The sequence below is a fragment of the Trachurus japonicus genome, chromosome 22, assembly GCF_045865225.1.
Source record: "Trachurus japonicus isolate A0001 chromosome 22, Traja_1.0".
In the NCBI taxonomy this organism is placed as follows: domain Eukaryota; kingdom Metazoa; phylum Chordata; class Actinopteri; order Carangiformes; family Carangidae; genus Trachurus; species Trachurus japonicus.
Genome location: NC_140928.1, coordinates 1,127,159 through 1,147,158, shown reverse-complemented (window position 1 = coordinate 1,147,158; position 20,000 = coordinate 1,127,159). Strand labels below are relative to the sequence as shown.

General features: G+C 48.3%; 1 protein-coding gene across 1 annotated transcript in view; it reads right to left on the bottom strand.

Annotated features, from left to right (window-relative positions):
* Positions 1–8,301: 8,301 nt before the first annotated feature.
* Positions 8,302–20,000, bottom strand: part of dact1 (dishevelled-binding antagonist of beta-catenin 1) — a 21,140-nt gene continuing 9,441 nt past the window's right edge. The window contains exons 4-6 of the mRNA XM_085767972.1: positions 17,448–17,574; positions 14,413–14,523; positions 8,302–10,519 (exon numbers count right to left, since the gene is read on the bottom strand). Coding sequence (XP_085624098.1) covers positions 8,562–10,519; positions 14,413–14,523; positions 17,448–17,574 — 2,196 coding nt within the window. The 3' untranslated portion in view covers positions 8,302–8,561. The remainder of the gene's footprint in view (positions 10,520–14,412; positions 14,524–17,447; positions 17,575–20,000) is intronic.

Here is a 20,000-nt window from a genome sequence, read left to right as displayed (position 1 = left end):
TGATCTGATCCCAGAGCAGCTGAGTTCAGCGTTAAATAGAATAAAATGTAATAAAGCTCAAGGTCCAACACACACATCTACAGATGCAGCTGAGTGTGAAGGGCGACAGAGGTTTTATTTATCTGAAGGAGGCTGCAGTTTGTGTGTCTGTGTGTGTGTGTGTATGTGTCTGTGTGTGTGTGTCTGTGTGTGTGTGTGTGTGTGTATGTTTGTGTGTGTGTATGTGTATGTGTGCGTGTTTGTGTGTTTTAAGGGCAAGCTCAAGGAGTTTCAGTTTCCTGTAACACAGCAGTGATTTATTCCTCCGTTGCCTGTGAGCCGACGACCTCATCCAGTCTCTGTGTGTGTGTTTCTGTGTGTGTAGTTGTGTGTAGTTGTGTGTGTCTGTGTGTGTGTGTCTGTGTGTGTGTTGGTCCCTGCAGAGTCAGTCTGTCGTCCTCCTTCAGCCAAACCTGCAGCTCGAGTGGAAAAAGTGAAAAAATAAAAAGGAAGAAGACGGAGAAAAAAAAAAAAAAAACATATTTCAGGGCCGAGCTGCTGCGTTCAGGCTCCCTGGGAAAACACAGCACCTCTCTGTGTGTGTGTCTGTGTGTGTGTGTGTGTGTGTGTGTGTGTCTGTGTGTGTGTGTGTGTGTGTGTGTGTGTGTGTGTAGGTTAATATAGTTCTTATCAACCGAGCTGTCAGCAGTCCAGTTTCATTATGTTAATGGAGACAATGACTAATGGCCTCTGAGACACACACACACACACACACACACACACACACACACACACACACACAGAGACTCACAATGCACAGGACAGTGAGTAATGGCGAGTGCTGACTGCATGGGAATAAACCCCCAGAGAGCGCACACACACACTCTAACACACAATTCACTCTATATTCTTTATGGGACACACACTGACAACGCCCACATTCAGCCTTGGACGCCTTCTGACCCGTTTTATTTTGAAAAGCCAGGTTTGCACTGCAAAAACTCCAAATCTTCCCAAGAATATTTGTCTTATTTCTTGTCAAAATGTCTCATTTCTAGTCAAAACTAATCTCTTTCCACTTAAAATAAGACTCATCACCTAAAAATGAACTTGTTTTTAGATCATTTTCACTTGTTTCAAACTAATTTTCACTTGAAATAAGTAGAAAAATCTGCCAGTGAAAGCAAGTTTTTTTGTGTGTTTGTAATAAGAAAGAAAAACCACTGTCAGATTTTTCTACTTATTTCAAGTGAAAATCTGCTTGAAAGAAGTAAAAAGTGTCCAAAAACAAGCTGCTTTTAATGTGATGAGTCTGATTTTAAGTGACTCCGTGAGCTTAGAATTATAGGGTTCTATCTCCGTTTTGGGTAGTTCCGAGATATTGAGCATCAAAGTTCCAACTCGGCTTGTGTTTTGGTTGATAGAAGCTTTTTATTTTATGAATAACTAATTTAAAAAATGTTGAAAATTTAAAAATAACACCACACAGGCATTAACAGACCACTAATGCATGATATTATGCAAAAAACTCAATTTTGAAAAAAATGGAGATAGAACCTTATAATTCTAAGCTCACGTAATGCTAATGCAACTAATGCGTAGTTTTGAATAGAAATAAGACAAATATTGCAGTGTGGGTTTTATTTTGAAAAGCCAGGCTTGGGTTTTATTTTGAAGAGTGAGAAAAAAATGCAGCCTAATGCGTGTGATGATGTGGTGTGTTAGGTGAAGCATGAGGAGTCTGTCCATGTCACGGTGTGTGTGTGTGTGTGTGAGTGTGTGTGTGTGTGTGTGTGTGTGAGAGAGAGAGACCATCTGCACGACCATATGTGTTGCGTTATGGAGTTTCCACCAAACTGACCATCAGAGATTCAGTCTGACTTTAGGAGGTCATCACACACACACACACACACACAGACACACACATACAGACACACACCTACACACACAGACACACACACACACACACACAGACACACACAGACACACAGACACACACACACACAGTGAAGCCTCAGATGAGACGACAGCGTCAACATCAGATGAATCAGATCAGAGCAGCAGATTAAATTCTTTAACTTTCACCACTGTGTGTTTGTGTGTGTTTGTGTGTCTGTGTGTGTGTGTGCGTGTCTCTGTTTGTGTGTGTGTTTGTGTGTCTGTGTGTCTGTTTGTGTGTCTGTGTGTGTTTGTGTGTGTGATGAGCTGAACTCTCTCTGAACCGTCACAACATCAACATGATGATTTGCAGTCGCACTAATTAAAACCAACAGTCGACCACAGAAAGACTCTTCCTGTCCGTCCCTCTGTTTCCATGACGACGGAGCGGAGCGGAGAGCTCGGACCAGGAGGTTGGTAGTTGAACTCCTCCTAAACGCCAGAATACTTTAAAACTTTCTTTTTAAAATGGTTTTTGTGTCGTTTTGTGACGTTTTTATGTCTCAGCTACGTGAAACACTTGAATGTAGCGTTCCTCCCCGTCCGCCATGTTTGTTGGTTGTTCAGGTGTGATGCATCTCGAACGAAGAAAATTTGAGTTTTCAACTGGGAAAATTCAGAGTTGTGAGTTTTCTCAACACTTCACCCACCGCTCAGCTAGCTAAAGAGAGCTAGCAGCTTCAGTTTGTAACTCACAGCTAATGTCGGGGGTCTGTCCGACTACCTATTTCTCCGATTTCTTTATTTTTGTGTCCATTAGCCCAACGACCTCCCATTTCTCCAATTTAAGTAGGCTAACCCTAAACCTAACCTTAACACTGTAGAATAACTCAGATTAATGGGTAGTCCGAGAAACGAGCGGTTGGACGCTCCCCGTGTCCACCAAACACCAGAAAATAAATGCAGAGACTGCTTGATGAAAAACTGTCCCTGAAGGCAACGTGCATCAGAGGTTTTGCATGAATTTCCCTCTAAAACAACTCTGTGTGGTAACGTTGTGTTATTATCTCATAGTGTGGTGAATGTGCAGCTCACAACTTGTCCACCAGAGCGTTGTGGAGTTGTTGGATTGTGTATTTGATGAGTTTGATGAGGGAAACCAAGAAATCCCATAATGAGCCTCCGTAGCGTAGCTCTGAGCAGCTCACGGCTCTGCTCCACCGTTCTAAAAATAGCTTGCACCGACAATTAAAGGTAATGAACCTACTGCTATGACTATAGGGATTATGGCAATGGGCCAATTTGACAAAATGTTGAACTATCCCTTGAACTAGCTTAGCATCAAACCTCCTGACTCAGTGTGGTTGAGTTGACGGTGCTAGCTATTATCAATCAATCAATCAATCGTTTATTGTCATTGTCATAAAAAGCAATGAAATTCTGTTGGAGCTACAACCTTCCATCGTGTAAAAGGTGCGTAGTGGTGTAGAATCCCATAGGAGCAAGGTAATGTAATGTATGTTGTAGCATTAGCCGCTAACGTTTCAGTAATGTATGTTGTAGCATTAGCTGCTGACGTTTCAGTAATGTGTGTTGTAGCAATAGCCGCTAACGTTTCAGTAATGTATGTTGTAGCATTAGCCGCTAACGTTTCAGTAATGTATGTTGTAGCATTAGCCGCTATAACGTTTCAGTAATGTATGTTGTAGCATTAGCCGCTATAACGTTTCAGTAATGTATGTTGTAGCATTAGCCGCTATAACGTTTCAGTAATGTATGTTGTAGCATTAGCCGCTATAACGTTTCAGTAATGTATGTTGTAGCATTAGCCGCTATAACGTTTCAGTAATGTATGTTGTAGCATTAGCCACTAACGTTTCAGTAATGTATGTTGTAGCATTAGCCGCTATAACGTTTCAGTAATGTATGTTGTAGCATTAGCCACTAACGTTTCAGTAATGTATGTTGTAGCATTAGCCGCTATAACGTTTCAGTAATGTATGTTGTAGCATTAGCCGCTAACGTTTCAGTAATGTATGTTGTAGCATTAGCCACTAACGTTTCAGTAGGCCTAATGTATGTTGTAGCATTAGCCACTATTGTTTCAGTAATGTGTGTTGTAGCATTAACCGCTAACGTTTCAGTTATGTATGTTGTAGCATTATCCGCTAACGTTTCAGTAATGTGTGTTGTAGCATTAGCCGCTAACGTTTCAGTAATGTATGTTGTAGAATTAGCTGCTAACGTTTCAGTCTGTGTTGAGCCGTTTCACTGAAGCTCCTGTCACTAATGCTAACGGCTAACGAGCCGCGACAAACATGAGACAAGAAGACGAGAAGGTTTTTTATCAAACTGTGGCTTTAATCAACGTGATGAGCGACGTCGCTGCTTCACAGGAACTTTATTTCACACTGTAGCTTTTTGATAATAAGGAATCGGCAGCATTGTGGTGTTATATAAGTTATAAAAGCTGGTAAAAACAGGATAAAAACAAACCAGAGTCAGTCGGTCAGTGTGGCTGTTACATGGATATAGACGTGTGATATAAACTGTCAGTCAGTTAGTACCAGGTGTGGCGTTTCAATGCGTACCAAGCAAATATATTAGGTTTTAAATAGCTTTCTTAAAAAAAAACACAAAACAAGAAAAACAACTCAAGTCAGGTTCATCTACTAGAAAGAGAAGCTGTACAGACGTGGGCGTGGCTTCAGCAAAGAGCAAAGGTCTGTGATAATAAATACAAACTGCTGAGAGGGAACGGGAACCAGAACCAGGAACATCTGGAGGAACATCTGGACAACTTTCTACAGAACCTTTTTCACTTCAAGTCATGATGCAAAGGTCCTCTTTGGCATGGAAGTACCTTAGGGTCATAATAAATAAATCTAGCCTATCCTAAGAAGACACAAGTGAGATCACACTTTGTATCCGAAATAAACACGTTTTTTTTAAAATGGCCGCCGACCATACATGAGAGGCCCATCATATCTTTGCTTCTGTTATAGCTACAATGACAAATTTGGTGTCAAACTGTACATGGAATCCAATAAAATAGGTTCCAAGACTAAAAAAAACAATGATGTTCTCTTTACCATGACAATTTGATCTGAGAATGTCCACTATAAACTAAAGTACAATGCCTTCAGCTCCGGGATGTTATCTACAGATTATTTGTAACTCACAACTCATTTGTGTCTTAGGATAGGCTAGATTTATTTGTATGACCCTAAGGTTCTTCCATGCCAAAGGGGACGTTTGCATCATGACTTGAAGTCAAAGGCCTATTTTTTGGGCTTAACCTCCCTACTACATCTGAGGAACCATCTGAAGAACTTTACAAACTTCTCTATGACTGAATCCTCCTCCAGAGAGCACGTATGGGTCCGATCCAGACTCTTAAAGGCCTCGGTTCGAGTCAAACAAAGTGCTTTTCACATCCAACAGCATCTCAGACCTCCTCCTACTTCCAATTGTGGTGTCCTGGTTCAGTGAAGCCGATCCAGTGATCCAGAGCTGTGTCTCAGTTCAGATCGTTCCATACTCACTACTCCAACTAACTATTGTTGAGTGTGTGAGTGAGTTCACACTGACAAGCCTAAACACAGTAGCTGTGTCCCAATTCAACGGCTGCAGCCTTCGGACGCGGCATTTGAAGGCCAATTACGTCACAGCGCTGAGCGAAGGCTGTCCCAATTCAATTTAATTCGAAGGCTCCTCCAAATGCAGCCTTCCTTTGCCGAAGCCGTTTCCTCCGGAGACGCACTGCACCTATCATGGCCTCCCATATCCCAAGATTCTTTGCGTGCCATTGTTGTTATTAGCAACCTAGCATGCTATCGAACGTTAGCGGCTCTGCGGCCGGCTTGGAGCCGGGCTCCGCTGGCCGCACAGGTGAGGAGCGGAGGAACGGAGGAGCAGTTGTAAGCGCCACTTTCAAATGTTTATCGTTAGGACGTTGTTTACATTCGGACGCAATCAGGAAAGACCGTCTCATTTACCGACGGTTGATGCAGCCTCCGAAGCCGTTTCCTCCGGAGATGGAAACGATGGAAACTTCCCACCCTCAAAGATCGCCGTCTGGGCTACGTAGCAGAATATAATATATGTAAATAAAACATACGGTAGGCCAATGGTTTTTGTTCATAATTAGAAACAAAACAAACCAGTAGATGTGTTGAAGGCGACATAGCGTCCAAAAAAGTAGAAGACTTTGGCGACCATTGTGATGGTTAGCTCCAGTAAATTCACAATGACAGGATTCGAGTAGGAACGTAGTGTAGATAGTAAACTATCTACTCATGGAAGGATCTGAACTGAGACACAGCTCTGGTTTTAACTGGTGCAGGTAAGACTCCAGACCAAGGAGAAGCTGCCTAATTCAGACCAGAGCAGGAAAACTAAAGGTCTGAAGAGCCAGGTGCTAACGGTGCCTCGTGGAAACACCTATTTCAGTTCATTTTGCTTTAATCCGGTGTAATCCGGTGTAATCCGGTGTCCCTGCTACAAACACAGAGACGGGGGCTCAGGTTTTTAGGTTTTTAGCGACTCTCTGATCACAGACCTGGGTGGACCACGTGTTTGAGACGTACCGAGGCCTTGAACGCACCGCTCAGGTCCTGGTTTAAACATCAGCTCAGGCACTTGTTGGGCCAGGAGACACAGAGGGGGGGGGGGGGGGCCAATCTGATTGGCTAAATCTGAGTTCAAGACCAAACCTGAGCCAGATCCCAGACAAAGGAGAAACTGTCTGAGTGTTTGACATCGTTGTGTCGTTCTGCCGTGTTTCTCTCTGTCCAGTTGAACCACATCTTCAGAGTTCCTCTAAAGGAGCTGTCTGCAAGCTGAGCTGCTGCTACGGAGCTAACGTTAGCGAGCTGTGCTACTGCTACGAAGCTAACGTTAGCGAGCTGTGCTACTGCTATGAAGCTAACGTTAGCGAGCTGTGCTACTGTTACGAAGCTAATGTTAGCAATGGCTGCTGCTGTTTACCGCCAGAGTTCAGCATCAAACTTTGTTCATCTTCTCCTCAACATCTGTCGTCTCCAGAGGTGGAAACAAACACATTCTCACTTCTCTTCCTCACACAAAGATGTCTGAAGCTCTGAGCAGGCCAGGCTAAATAAACAGCTGATAAAGCAACAGCAAAACCTACAAACTGCTCCTTTATTGACAAGTAAAACCCCACATGATGATAAAGTCGCTAATCAAGTGGCTAAAGACAAGAACTAGCACCTCAGGAGTCCTCCTTGTTGTCTTATTGGCATCAACGAGAAGAAACGAACCTCCAACGTTCACAACATCAGCACCGAGCTGGAAGAAGAAGTTCTGTGAGGTCACATGGAGAGAAAACCACGAGGACTCGGGATCGGGATCGGCCTGGAAACCAGCGTCACACGGACTTTTAGAAAGACGACGGACGACTGGTTGGTTCAGTCTCTCAGGCTCTGGAGGTCTGGGGTTGGTTTGGAAAGTCTCTGTAGAAAAGTCTTAGTCCACATGCAGCAGCCGTGTGTTCTACATGAGGTCAGACTCAGAGGTTTGGTTCAGGTCGGCTGCAGCTGCGTGGGTAACTCCCAATTTCCACTGAATCCGAATCCGCTCCGACTCCGATGAGGTTTAGCTCCGTTTGACGGATCAAACCTTCGCCCACTGGATGCGTCGCGTGTCCGATCCGTCTCCGGAGCCCAGATCATGGGAGAACTACAAACTACGGTCATAACAGCTGTGTGTAAACTTTAAATTTTGTTTGTTGTATCACAAAATATGGCAGTTTTCCACCTCCATGATTAATATTTATTCTTCCATGACTTCCTGTTTAGCTTCAGGTTCCTCTGACTGACTGACGAGATGTTGTTTGTGCCAGCGAGTGAAACTAATGTTGACAAAGTGATGATTTATGATCGGAAATTTGTCATTGTGTTTTATTTTGAAATTATAATATACACTGACTAGATGCCGCCTTCTGCTTCTCAGTGTACACGGCCACCATCTTGGTCCGGGGTTCTGACCATAGACATATAAACGTCTGACCAGCAGTCAGACCCGGTCGCAAAATTTTTTTTCCTGCTATGGCCAGGCAAAGACCCGCCTTACTAGGCCTCTGATTGGCTTATCACGATGCCCTCTACTTTGACGGTTAGGTTTAGGCAAAGACGGTTGGTTTAGGCGTGTGAAGGGAGTGGTTAAGGTTAGGGTAAGATGCAGGGATAGGCTTAGCCTTGCAGAGGCAGCCAATCAGAGGTGGAGTGACCCTTGTAGAACACATTTCAGTGTATTTATGCATGTGGGTGTGTGTGTCTGAGTATGTAAGTCTATGTTTAATACATTAAAAAAAACTTTTTTTGTTGTTGTATCATAAATATATGTCTGACATTTATAATAAACCAAACGGCTTGAAAATCGGTTGAATATTCAGTGAGTTATGGTGATTTTAATGGTTGATAGACGTCTGCCTCTGTTGACTAGTGCAGGAAGTAGACACGGCTTCCCCCTCACCAAGATGGCCGCCGCGTTGACGTATTCCACTCAATAGAGCTGCCTGGGAACGCAGCATCTAGTCAGTATATCTTGTAATATCTATGGATTGATGCATCGGAGACAGACCAGAGACGCTGGGTGTGAATCGCTGCTGCGTTCCCAACGGAGTCGGTAGCGGAGACGTATCCAATGGAAACCGGTCCGGGTGGGCGGGGCTTAGCGAGTCCTCACACCGTGGTCATGAGTTTGAGCGACCCCGACCTGAACCTTAGGATCTTCTTCTTCAGGTTGTGCGAGGCCTTGATCTTCACCACGGCCTTCGACGCCTGAGCCCGAGTCACTTCCTGTCCCACCGCCTTCGCCCTCGCCGCCGTCTTCTGGCTCCGCCCCCTTCCACCCGTCCCACCGCCGCCGCCGCCGCCGCCGCTCTCCTGGGTGTCGCTGCTGCTGCTGCTGCTGCTGCTGCTGCTGCTGCTGCTGCTCTCCTCCTCTACGTACTCGTCCTCGCTGGACTCGCTGTCCCCGAAGCGGTTGGCGGTGAAGTTGGAGCGCTCGTCCTCGCTCGTGTCCACGATGGTGGAGTGGAACAGCGACGCGCACTCGGCCGAGTACTCCGAGTCGCTTCCTGTTCTGGCGGCGGCGGTGGCGGTGCTGTAGCTGTACGGGCTGGTCAGCTGCTCCGTGGCGGGGGGAAGCTCCTTTCTCCGACGCTGGCGCCCGAACGCCTCATCGATCGCCGGCGGCAACGACGCCGCCGACGCCTCCACGATGGCACGCAGCCGCTGCAGCCGCTGCCGGTAGTCGCCGCTCCGCTTGTGTTTGGGTTTGGCGACGACCACGACGACCGGGTCGCGCCCCCCGTGGTGATGATGATGATGATGATGATGATGGCTGTTGCTGTGGTGATGGTGGTGGTGGTGGTTTCCATGGTGATGGTGTTTGGGGACGCCGCCGCCGCCCGACCGCTTGATGCTGCTGCTGCTCGCCGTCGTCGTCGCCGCGGCGTGTTTGTCCATGACCGACGCCGGGAGGTGTTTGTTGTTGCCTCTGGAGGATGACGTTACCGCCGCCGCCGCCACGGTTGCTAACGGCGACCGTCTGGAGGATTTGATGTGGGCGGAGCTTCCGTCCAGTGGGCGGGGCTTCTTCTTGGATCTGTTGTCCGCTCCTCGCTCCGCGGGCTCTCGCCGCTCACACGCCCGACCGCTCTTCACCTTCACGCCGTTGGTCTTCTTGTGGAGTTTGACCTTCTGGGCGGCGGCGGCGTCGCTCTTCACTCGTTTAGTCTTCAATGACGCTGTTGCCGCCGCGGCTTCGTCCTGACTCGGGGACGCTGACCTCTCAGCCGCCTCGGTCTGACCCCTGAGCGGCGGCGGTTCCTGGTCGCCGGGGAAACAACACGGCGGTTTGGGGGCGGAGTTCGCTTTAGCTCCGCCCACCTCTCTGAAGTCTTTCGGCAGCGTGGCGGCGGCTGCTGAGGGGAGGAGCCTCTTCTTCTTGTTCAGGTCCAGACCGACTGGGACCAAGTCACGAGTCGAGTCAAGACCAACATGGCCGCCAACATGGCCGCCATCGTGCTCTTCTCCTCTGCTCGCCACGGACACGGACGGCGGCGGCGGTTTGAGTTCCGACGCCCTCAGACTCCTCATCACGCAGAGACCGGCGCTGACGCTGGTTCTGGGTCGGCTGCTTCTGATTGGCTGAACGCGGCGCTGCAGCAGACCGATGATGTAACTGTCCAGACGGCGCTGACACGACGACGAGGCGGCGGCGGCGACGACGGCGACGGGCCAGGAGGAACTCTGAGGGACCAGAGGAGGAGGAGGAGGAGGAGCAGAAGCAGAATCCGGTTCGTTGCCGCCGGCGACCTTCAGAGCCGCCGCCTCGTCGTCGTCTCGGCCGTGACTCGCCGTCTGCAGCAGGAAGAAGGCGGGGCTCTGGACCGCCACGGCGTGCAGCGGGCTCGGGTAGCGGTACACGTCGCCGCCGTTGCGCGACACGAGGTCACAGTGGTACTTGGACTGCAGCGGCGCGGCGGCGGTGTCCACGGCGGCGGCGAGGTCGAGGTCGAGGGCGAGCGGCGGCGGCGGGTGGTGGTGGTGGTGAGGGGCGGAGAAGGAGCGACGGACGGGACCGGAAGACTGGTCGTCACGGAGACCGTCACACTCCAGACAGCTGGAGTCATCTGAGGAGAAGCAGAGAGAGAGAGACGTCATCAATACAAATGTCTACCTTTATTCTGAAGGAGCATTAAAGCAGAACTATGCAGGATTTGGGCTGTAATTATTGTGGCTCAGAGTCACTGTGATGGTTGAGTGACCTGTTATGAAGTGAATGGGGTCTAGGCCAATGCGCTCACCCCCCCCCACTGGCTGAAAACCGCACTAAGATCAGTCGTCCGTCTCGGTGTCACAAATCTCATCAATGAATAGAACTATCACGAGAAACAGCCTTACGGCAGTACGAGATAGGAACGCAGATGATGTCATGAATCGTGATTGGTTTGAGTTGGGAAAGTCGGAGGAAACCATGGAAACATGAAATGTTTGTACTGATGAAGTTCGGCTTGTGGCTAACGGGGAGCTAATGCTAACACAGACACACACACCATGGGTCTTTTATAAGATAATGTAATACAGTGGTTCTCAACTGGTGGGTCGGGACCCAAAAGTGGGTCGCGGACCCTTTCTGGATGGGTCGCAGACAGCTGGTCAAAAAAGTAAATAATATTTAATGCACATCTGATGTTGGGCTCTGAAATGCACTTTGCTCAATGGAGAGCAAAATGAGTTTTTAAAGGCTTAAAAAAAAAATCTTCGTTTGAATTCCATAAAATTGGGTCGCAACTTAAAGGGCAACTTCGGTTTTTTTCAACCTGGGCCCTGTTTTCCTATGTTTTTCTGTATATGTGAGTGATGGATAACACTTTTATTGAGGTGGCTGCAGTATTGAGCCCGGCAGGCAGCCTGCAGCCCAGCTAACGCTCTTACATGGGGCAAGTGGCTCCCGTCAAAGTTCGCGGTATAAACAGGCATTTTTTTCAAATTGACAGGCTCAGATAGTTACAATGAGTGTCCGACAACATACCAGACCCTGTGGTCGGCACGGCCTCGCTGAAATTGTCTGCCGCTGCGCTGGAATCTTGATTGAAACTCAATGTAGGCTACGGTATGGAAGCTCAGCGGCGCTGTTTTCAACTGGTTCAACTCGACCGCAGCAGGAGGGGTGTGTTTGATTTCAGCTCCGGGCCAGACCGCAAGATGCCGTTGATGCGCGGCTTGCTTGTGTACCTGCGGGGGCGGGGCTCATTGGGGCTCATAGACTCCGCTCCGTTCAAACCTGGTGCTGAGTGTAAACACACCCCACCGGCACAGAGCGTGAAGAGAGAGAGAAGGAGACGGAGACGGAGAGCTGCAGCTACAAAGGTGGCTGTTTAACCCGGATAGATCTCCATGGTAATTTATTATTTATGTTCAGAGTTTCATCCTAAAATCAGCTGTAAAAACGCGGATGTTACACTATTACAGCTGGCGGCACCTTTACCTTGCAGTGGATGTGGATCAGGACGGGGCGTTTGACCGGAGGGAGAGATACGTATCCCTGCGGCCGCCTCAACCCAAATTTTGGCCAGAAAAAACCCTGAATACGTTAATTTCTCCTTTCTAGTATGTTGTCGGACATTCATTGTAACTATCTGAGCCTGTCAGTTTGAAAAAAAATGCTTGTTTACGGCGAACTTTGACGGGAGCCACTTGCCCCATGCAAGAGCATCAGCTGGGCTGCAGGCTGCCTGCCAGGCTCAATACTGGAGCCACCTCAAAAAAAATATTATCCATCACTCACATCTACAGAAAAACATATGAAAACAGGGCCCAGGTTGAAAAAAACCGAAGTTGCCCTTTAATGACCATGTGAAAATGTGGGTCCCAGAGTGAGACTAGTTGAGAACCCCTGATGTAATACATCATGACACACACACACGGCCTTCGCGTTTTGGAACCTTTATTCATGTGTGTGTATGTCTGTGTCTTTGTGTCAGTGTGTGGCCGTGTTAGCATCAGCTCCATGTTAGCGTTAGCTCTGTGTTAGCGTTAGCTCCGTGTTAGCACTAGCCCAATGTTAGCAGGGCTTAGCAAACACCGCTCTCTACCTTCAGCAGCTTCCTTGTAAACACAAGCATGTGTAGGGGGTTTATTCTGAAGGAGCTTTAACAGAAACATCTACTTTTATTCTGAAGGAGCTTTAACAGAAACTTCTACTTTTATTCTGAAGGAGCATTAACAGAAACATCTACTGTACCTTTATTCTGAAGGAGCTTTAACACAAACATCTACTTTTATTGTGAAGGAGCTTTAACATAAACATCTACTTTTATTATGAAACTGAGTCAGAGTTTATTTCTCCTAGAGTCACCAGCTGACAGGAAGTGGAGCTCTGATGCAACGCTCCGCCGGCTGCAGTAATGACCCTGTTTGGTCGAGATGTGGACGCAGAGTCTGAGTCTGAGTCTGGGCAACGGGAAGTGGAAAATACTTCAGAGCTGGAGAGGTTAACCCTTCACACTCTGACACACACAGACACACAGACACACACACACACACACACACACACACACACACACACACACACACACACACACACACACACACACACACACACACACACACACACACACACACGTCTCTTTGTCTTTTATTACCGTATTTCACAACCTCAACAGAAGCTGAAAACAGATTTTACTGTCAAGTTGAACTGAACTAATGTGACTCTGTTGTTACACGTTAGTTACAAGTTGTTCTGTGTGTAGATGGTTTTACACAGACACACACACACACACACACACAGACACACACACACACACACACACACACACACACACACACAGACACACACACACACACACACACACACACACACACACACACTGCGCTGAGACAAACAGCTGCAGCTGGAACAAACTGTTCTTCACCTCCGTCTGCTCCTTCACTTGTCTTCACTTGTTTAGTCGTTAATGGAAAACAGAGACAACACGGTGGGAGTGTCAACACAACACAAAGACTCTTATTCTGAAAGGCCGTGTGTGTGTGTGTGTGTGTGTGTGTGTGTGTGTGTGTGTGTGTGTGTGTGTGTGTGTGTGTGTTCACACTCACACATGAGGTGGATGTGGAGGTGTCATTGTGTCGGTGTGTGTGTTTACACAGCAGAGTGACCAAAAGGAGCAGAGCAACATGGAGGAGGAGGAGGAGGAAGTAGAGGAGGAAGAGGAGGAGGAGGAAGAGGAAGAGGAGGAAGAAGTAGAGGAGGAGGAGAAGAAGGAGGAGGAAGTAGAGGAGGAGGATGATGGTAAGCGAAGAAGAGGTAGAGGAGGAAGAGGAGGAGGGGAAGCGAAGAAGAGGAGAAAGAGGAGGAGGAGGGAGAAGTAGAGGAGGAGGAGGAAGAAGTAGAGGAGGAAGAGGAGGAAGAGGAGGAGGAGGAAGAAGTAGAGGAGGAAGTAGAAGCAAAGAAGAGGAGGAGGAGAAGCGAAGAAGAGGAGCAAGAGGAGGAAGAGGAGAAAGAGGAAGAGGAGGAGGAGGAAGAAGTAGAGGAGGAGGAGGAGAAAGAGGAGGAGGAGGAAGTAGAAGCAAAAAAGAGGAGAAAGAGGAGGAAGAGGAAGTAGAAGCGAAGAAGAGGAGGAAGAGGAGAAGGAGGAAGAAGTAGAGGAGGAAGAGGAGGAGAAGAAGCGAACAAGAGGAGAAAGAGGAGGAAGAGGAGAAGGAGGAGGAAGTAGAAGCGAAGAAGAGGAGAAAGAGGAAAAGGAGGAAGAGGAGGAAGAAGTAGAGGAGGAAGAGGAGGAGGAGGAAGTAGAAGCGAAGAAGAGGAGAAAGGAGAAAGAGGAGGAGGAGGAAGAGAAAGAGGAGGAGGAGAGGAGGAAGAGGAAGAAGTAGAGGAGGAAGAGGAGAAAGAGGAGGAAGAGGAGGAGAAAGAGGAGGAGGAGGAGGAGGGGAGGAGGAAGAGGGGGAGAGGAGGAGGGGGTAGTACCTGTGGGGGGGGGGGGGGGGGGAGAGAGGGGGTTTTTACCTGTGGGGGGGGGGTTTATACCTGTGGGGGGGGGCCGTCCCTCGTCCACCGTGGAACAGAAACACTCACTGAAGACGGAGTTGGAGGAGTTGGAGAGAGAACCGGACGCCCCGTCACTCAGCTCATAGAAACCTGGACAGACAGGAAGTGATGTCATCACCCGGGAAACAGCTGTAGCCATAGACACATAAAGAGTAGGCGCTGCATCGAACGCTGGGCCTATTGGCGCTGACGAGCGGTGGGGCGGCCATCTTGGACCGGTCTACCGCTCCACTCAGTGTATCTGTTTGGTTGGTGCAATTGGCCTATTTCACCAGATCCTGAAGTGACGTCACACAGGGTAAATCTACATCCGGTCCGGTCAGCTGCGGCTAGAGCGATTGACAGAGTGGCGACACTTTTCATTCAAACAAACTAATACGACCGCCACAGAAGATTTCATCAGTGAGACTAACATTAATCTCCTGAAAAAAGTTTAACCAGTCAGCGGTAAACCTCTAAAAACCTGTGGATAAAGTTACCTGGATGTAGCTACGAGCATCTGCCTGCTAGCCCCCGGTCGCTGCCTACTAGCCCCCGCTCGCTGACTACTAGCCCCCGCTCGCTGCCTGCTAGCCCCCGCTCGCTGCCTGCTAGCCCCCGCTCGCTGCCTGCTAGCCCCCGCTCGCTGCCTGCTATGCCTACTAGCCCCCGCTCGCTGCCTGCTAGCCCCCGCTCGCTGCCTGCTAGCCCCCGCTCGCTGCCTACTAGCCCCCGGTCGCTGCCTGCTAGCCCCCGGTCGCTGCCTGCCAGCCCCCGGTCGCTGCCTGCCAGCCCCCGCTCGCTGCCTGCTAGCCCCCGCTCGCTGCCTGCCAGCCCCCGCTCGCTGCCTGCGAGCCCCCGCTCGCTGCCTGCTATGCCTACTAGCCCCCGGTCGCTGCCTACTAGCCCCCGGTCGCTGCCTACTAGCCCCCGGTCGCTGCCTGCCAGCCCCCGGTCGCTGCCTGCTAGCCCCCGGTCGCTGCCTGCTAGCCCCCGCTCGCTGACTTCTAGCCCCCGCTCGCTGCCTGCCAGCCCCCGCTCGCTGCCTGCCAGCCCCCGCTCGCTGCCTGCGAGCCCCCGCTCGCTGCCTGCTAGCCCCCGCTCGCTGCCTGCTATGCCTACTAGCCCCCGGTCGCTGCCTGCTAGCCCCCGGTCGCTGCCTGCTAGCCCCCGCTCGCTGCCTGCTAGCCCCCGCTCGCTGCCTGCTAGCCCCCGCTCGCTGCCTGCTATGCCTACTAGCCCCCGCTCGCTGCCTGCTATGCCTACTAGCCCCCGCTCGCTGCCTGCTAGCCCCCGCTCGCTGCCTGCTAGCCCCCGCTCGCTGCCTACTAGCCCCCGGTCGCTGCCTACTAGCCCCCGCTCGCTGCCCGCTAGCCCCCGCTCGCTGCCCGCTAGCCCCCGCTCGCTGCCCGCTAGCCCCCGGTCGCTGCCTACTAGCCCCCGGTCGCTGCCTGCTAGCCCCCGGTCGCTGCCTGCTAGCCCCCGGTCGCTGCCTGCTAGCCCCCGCTCGCTGCCTGCTAGCCCCCGGTCGCTGCTCCCTCTGCATTTCTCCCAGAACAAGCACATTTCCTAACAGGCAACATCTGGATAAACTGACAACAGGCTGCGGATTTAACGGCCATGTTCTCGCATTAAAGAATATTAAAACTTTTAGCAGCTTTACTTCTATCACTGTCAGTTGCTGCTGAACGGCGATAGCGATGCTAATTTGTTAGCCCGTCGTTAGCATTAAGCTAGCGGACGTTATGCTTAGTTAGCATTAAGCTAACGGACTTTATGCTTAGTAGTGGTACTGGCTGTGTGTGGTTTGAAGGTTGTTTCAAATAATGTGGGTTTGAGTGAACATCTTTGATGCTGCTTAATATGTTTTATGTATGGCATTATTACAGTAGGCTAATGATTAGCCGCTAATCTTCCATTTGGACAGTGACAAATAAAACCTTGAAGCAAGAAGATTTTGTTGGAGAACTGACATTGATATACAGTAATTCAGTAACGGCTGTAAACCAGTGTACGGTTTAGTTTTAATATTTTGCCGTTCAAAAGCAAGCTAAACAAAGTCTTTTCCATCATCTCTTCGTATAGCCTACCCTGCTAGAAAAACCAGCATGGAAATGATGCTGGTGGTCTATGCTGTTTTTTTTTTTTAGCAGCCAAAACCCACTTCTTTCTCAGGTCTTTCTTTCGGAAACTCATGGAAATGTAAACTGCTGTTTTTGTCTAGAATTTGTACACTGAGGTACGCACATGGATGTATTATATTACGCAGCTTTTATTTTTGGATTCAGCCATTGCGCTTCCGCGACCGGAAGTAGTTTTACCCTGTAACGGAAACCGGAAGTACCTAAACCCGGAAGTCGTGAAATAGGCCTATTGATAGTTTCACTAGTGTCAGTGCATTTAATCAATAACTTACTGAACATTATCCCGCCTATTACACGGCGTACGAATGAAATAATTCATTTGAAACATAATTTTGATCAAAATACTACTTCTATCGACTTTTATTTATGTCTATGGCTGTGAACACATCTACCTTTATTGTGAAGGAGCTTTAACAGAAACACCTTTATTTTGAAGGAGCATTAATAGAAACATCTACTTTTATTCTGAAGGAGCATTAAAGGGATAGTTCACCCAAGATTGAAATTTCACTCATTATCTACTCCCCCTCATGTTACTCAAGTTACAGGGGGTCTCGGCGTACGTTCGTCAAATTTGGACGAACCAGGAAGAGGAGCTTCGAGAAGCTTCCACTACAAACAAGCTTGAAATATAGACTTATTTAATTTTGTTCGGGACAATTCTGAAGGAGCGTTAACAGAAACCTCTACCTTTATTGTGAAGGAGCGTTAACAGAAACCTCTACCTTTATTGTGAAGGAGCGTTAACAGAAACCTCTACCTTTATTGTGAAGGAGCGTTAACAGAAACCTCTACCTTTATTCTGAAGAAGCTTTAATAGATACATCTACCTTTATTCTGAAGGAGCTTTAACAGAAACCTCTACCTTTATTGTGAAGGAGCGGGGCGTACCTGAGCTGGGCCGGCTGTCCGTCAGCTGGTCATGTGACTCGTCCGTGTCCAGTCTGAGGTCGCTGATCTGTCTGTCCAGCTCCTGCAGCTGAGACATGAGTCCAGCGTCTCTCCTCCTCAGACACGTCTGCAACACAGAGAGGAGCTTAAAGGGTTAAAATAAAACCGATCAGCTGCTGATAATAATCAATCAATAATCAATCATCCTGTCATCTGGAGTTCATTAACTGTTTGACTCATTCACTGCTGATGTGGATTTTAAAACAAATACATGTTGAAATGATTCATATGTTTGACCAGAGACTCTCACACTCACACTCACACACACACACACACACACACACACACACACACACACACACACACACACACACACACACACACACACACACACACACACACACACACACACACACACACACACACAGTCTGAGCCGCCCCTCCCCCCCCTGAGATGGAAAACATGCGGGTTATGCAGAGCTGCTCAGGTCATGTGCTGCATTCCTGCGACTGAGCTGCTGCTGCTGCTGCTCAGACACACACACACACACACACACACACACACACACACACACACACACACACACACACACACACACACAACCTCATCACCAATACACCAATACAACAATACACCATCACCATCCCATGAACCAGTCTGCCATCCAGTCCTCCCGTTAAAGGGACAACAAGGAGTTTCTCCGTCGGCAGAACAAAAAATTCCGCGACAATAAAAAAGTCTCATGTTAAAGCAGAAGTCAGGTGAATGTTTGTGTTGATATAAGTCTTAAATAGTTGTATCTTCCGACAGCAATCACTTCTATAGAGTGTTTGGTCTGAAACACGGGTCTGTCAGTCACTCTGCTCTGCTCTGAGCCCAGGAGAAAACTTTCCTTGTATCCTACAACCTTTATCCAATGAGGAGAGAGAACGGCATAAAGGGGCAGTCCTCTCTGTGTGTGCAGCCAAGGGATGCGCCTGAATGTGGTGACGTAGGGACGAGGACCAATAGATCCATGACGAGGGCGGGGGCTGCTAACTCCATCTGCTGACAAGACGTTATGGTGCGTTCAAGGCAACTCGTAACTCGTGTTTCTCCGACCTGTGAAGTCGTACCAGTTCGATCTGGTACGAGTTCACGGGTCAGAAGTTACGAGTGGCCGTTATAGTGACTTTCACAGGTAAAACAGGTCGGAGAAACACGAGTGGGTTGTCTGGAACGCTACAAAGTCGTAAGTCGTGACTTGAAGCTGTAATTTACGGTTTCAAAAGCCTGCCTGGAACGCAGCATTAGCCAAAACCACCGGATCACTTACTGAAGCTTTAATGTGGATGAATCTCCGTTACCACTTGTTAATGGTCCATTTTAGATAAATCTATGGTTTTGTCTCTATGGTTATTTTGTTATTATTAGTGGTGGTGGAAATGCTGGGCGAGCCGACCAGCGTTTCTTTACTTCCGGTTTTGTGGCGAGTCATGAGAATAACGCCGCCGAATCTCCGTTTATGGTGGGAACTACGACGGTATGTGATCGTCTTCCAACCTCTGACTTTAATTCTTGATGAATGAAAACATGAGTCTGTCTTGACCCGGTCAAAGAATTTCACGGTGCGGAGGCTCATAAATGTAGTGTGGAAACACTTCACTTTAACAAAACTCCTGGTTGTCCCTTTAAGTTGGTCCGTCCTCTCTTCCTATGAACCAGTCTGCCATCCAGTCCTCCCATTTCTCCCAGGTTTCTCCTGGTTTTCCCTGTTAAAAGGGTTTTCCATGGAGTTTTTCCTCAGTGGATGTGAGGGTCTAAGGACAGAGGATGTTGTTATGATGGGATGTGAAGCCCTTTGAGACAAACTGGTGGTAGAAACAGACTATACAAATAAAATTGCCTTGCCAATACACGATCACCAATAAATGATCACTAATACAGTCATTGATCCATCAGTTCAACAAACTGATCACCTATAATCAACAGTAGCCTGCTGTCCTTCGTGTTTACAGATACTAAATAACTCAAACGGACACCTGACCTGAGCTACAACATGGTTGTGTGCATGAACAAAGCAGTTTTGTGTTGTTAAAGGTGTTCAGAAAAGAAAAATAGTGTAATAACTCATCTATCAGACCAAACTTCCGCTACAAACAAGCTTAAAACATATACCTTTTTAATTTTTTCCGGAACAATTTCTCATGTCAGGGCTTCAATACCAGAGGGACATTACAGACGAGCACTATGGAGGTATTTGGATGTTTTTTGGTGTGTCTTTTTGTTACGAAGAAAAGTGAGCTCTGTTCTCAACCGTCATATGGACATGCAATTTCAATTTTGGGTGAACTATCCCTTTAAACTACACTACTCCAGTTAGCTCAGTCATGGTGGAACTGAGTTATTTTGCATCTACATTGAAATAATAAACACAAAGAAGAGCTACGGTGGCGTCCTCGTCCCTCATGTTATCAATAATCTCAACATCTGTGTGGTCAGACAGTCAGAGGTCAAAGGTCAAAGTCTGACTCTGCTAGCTGTGTGTGTGTGTGTATGTGTCTGTGTGTGTG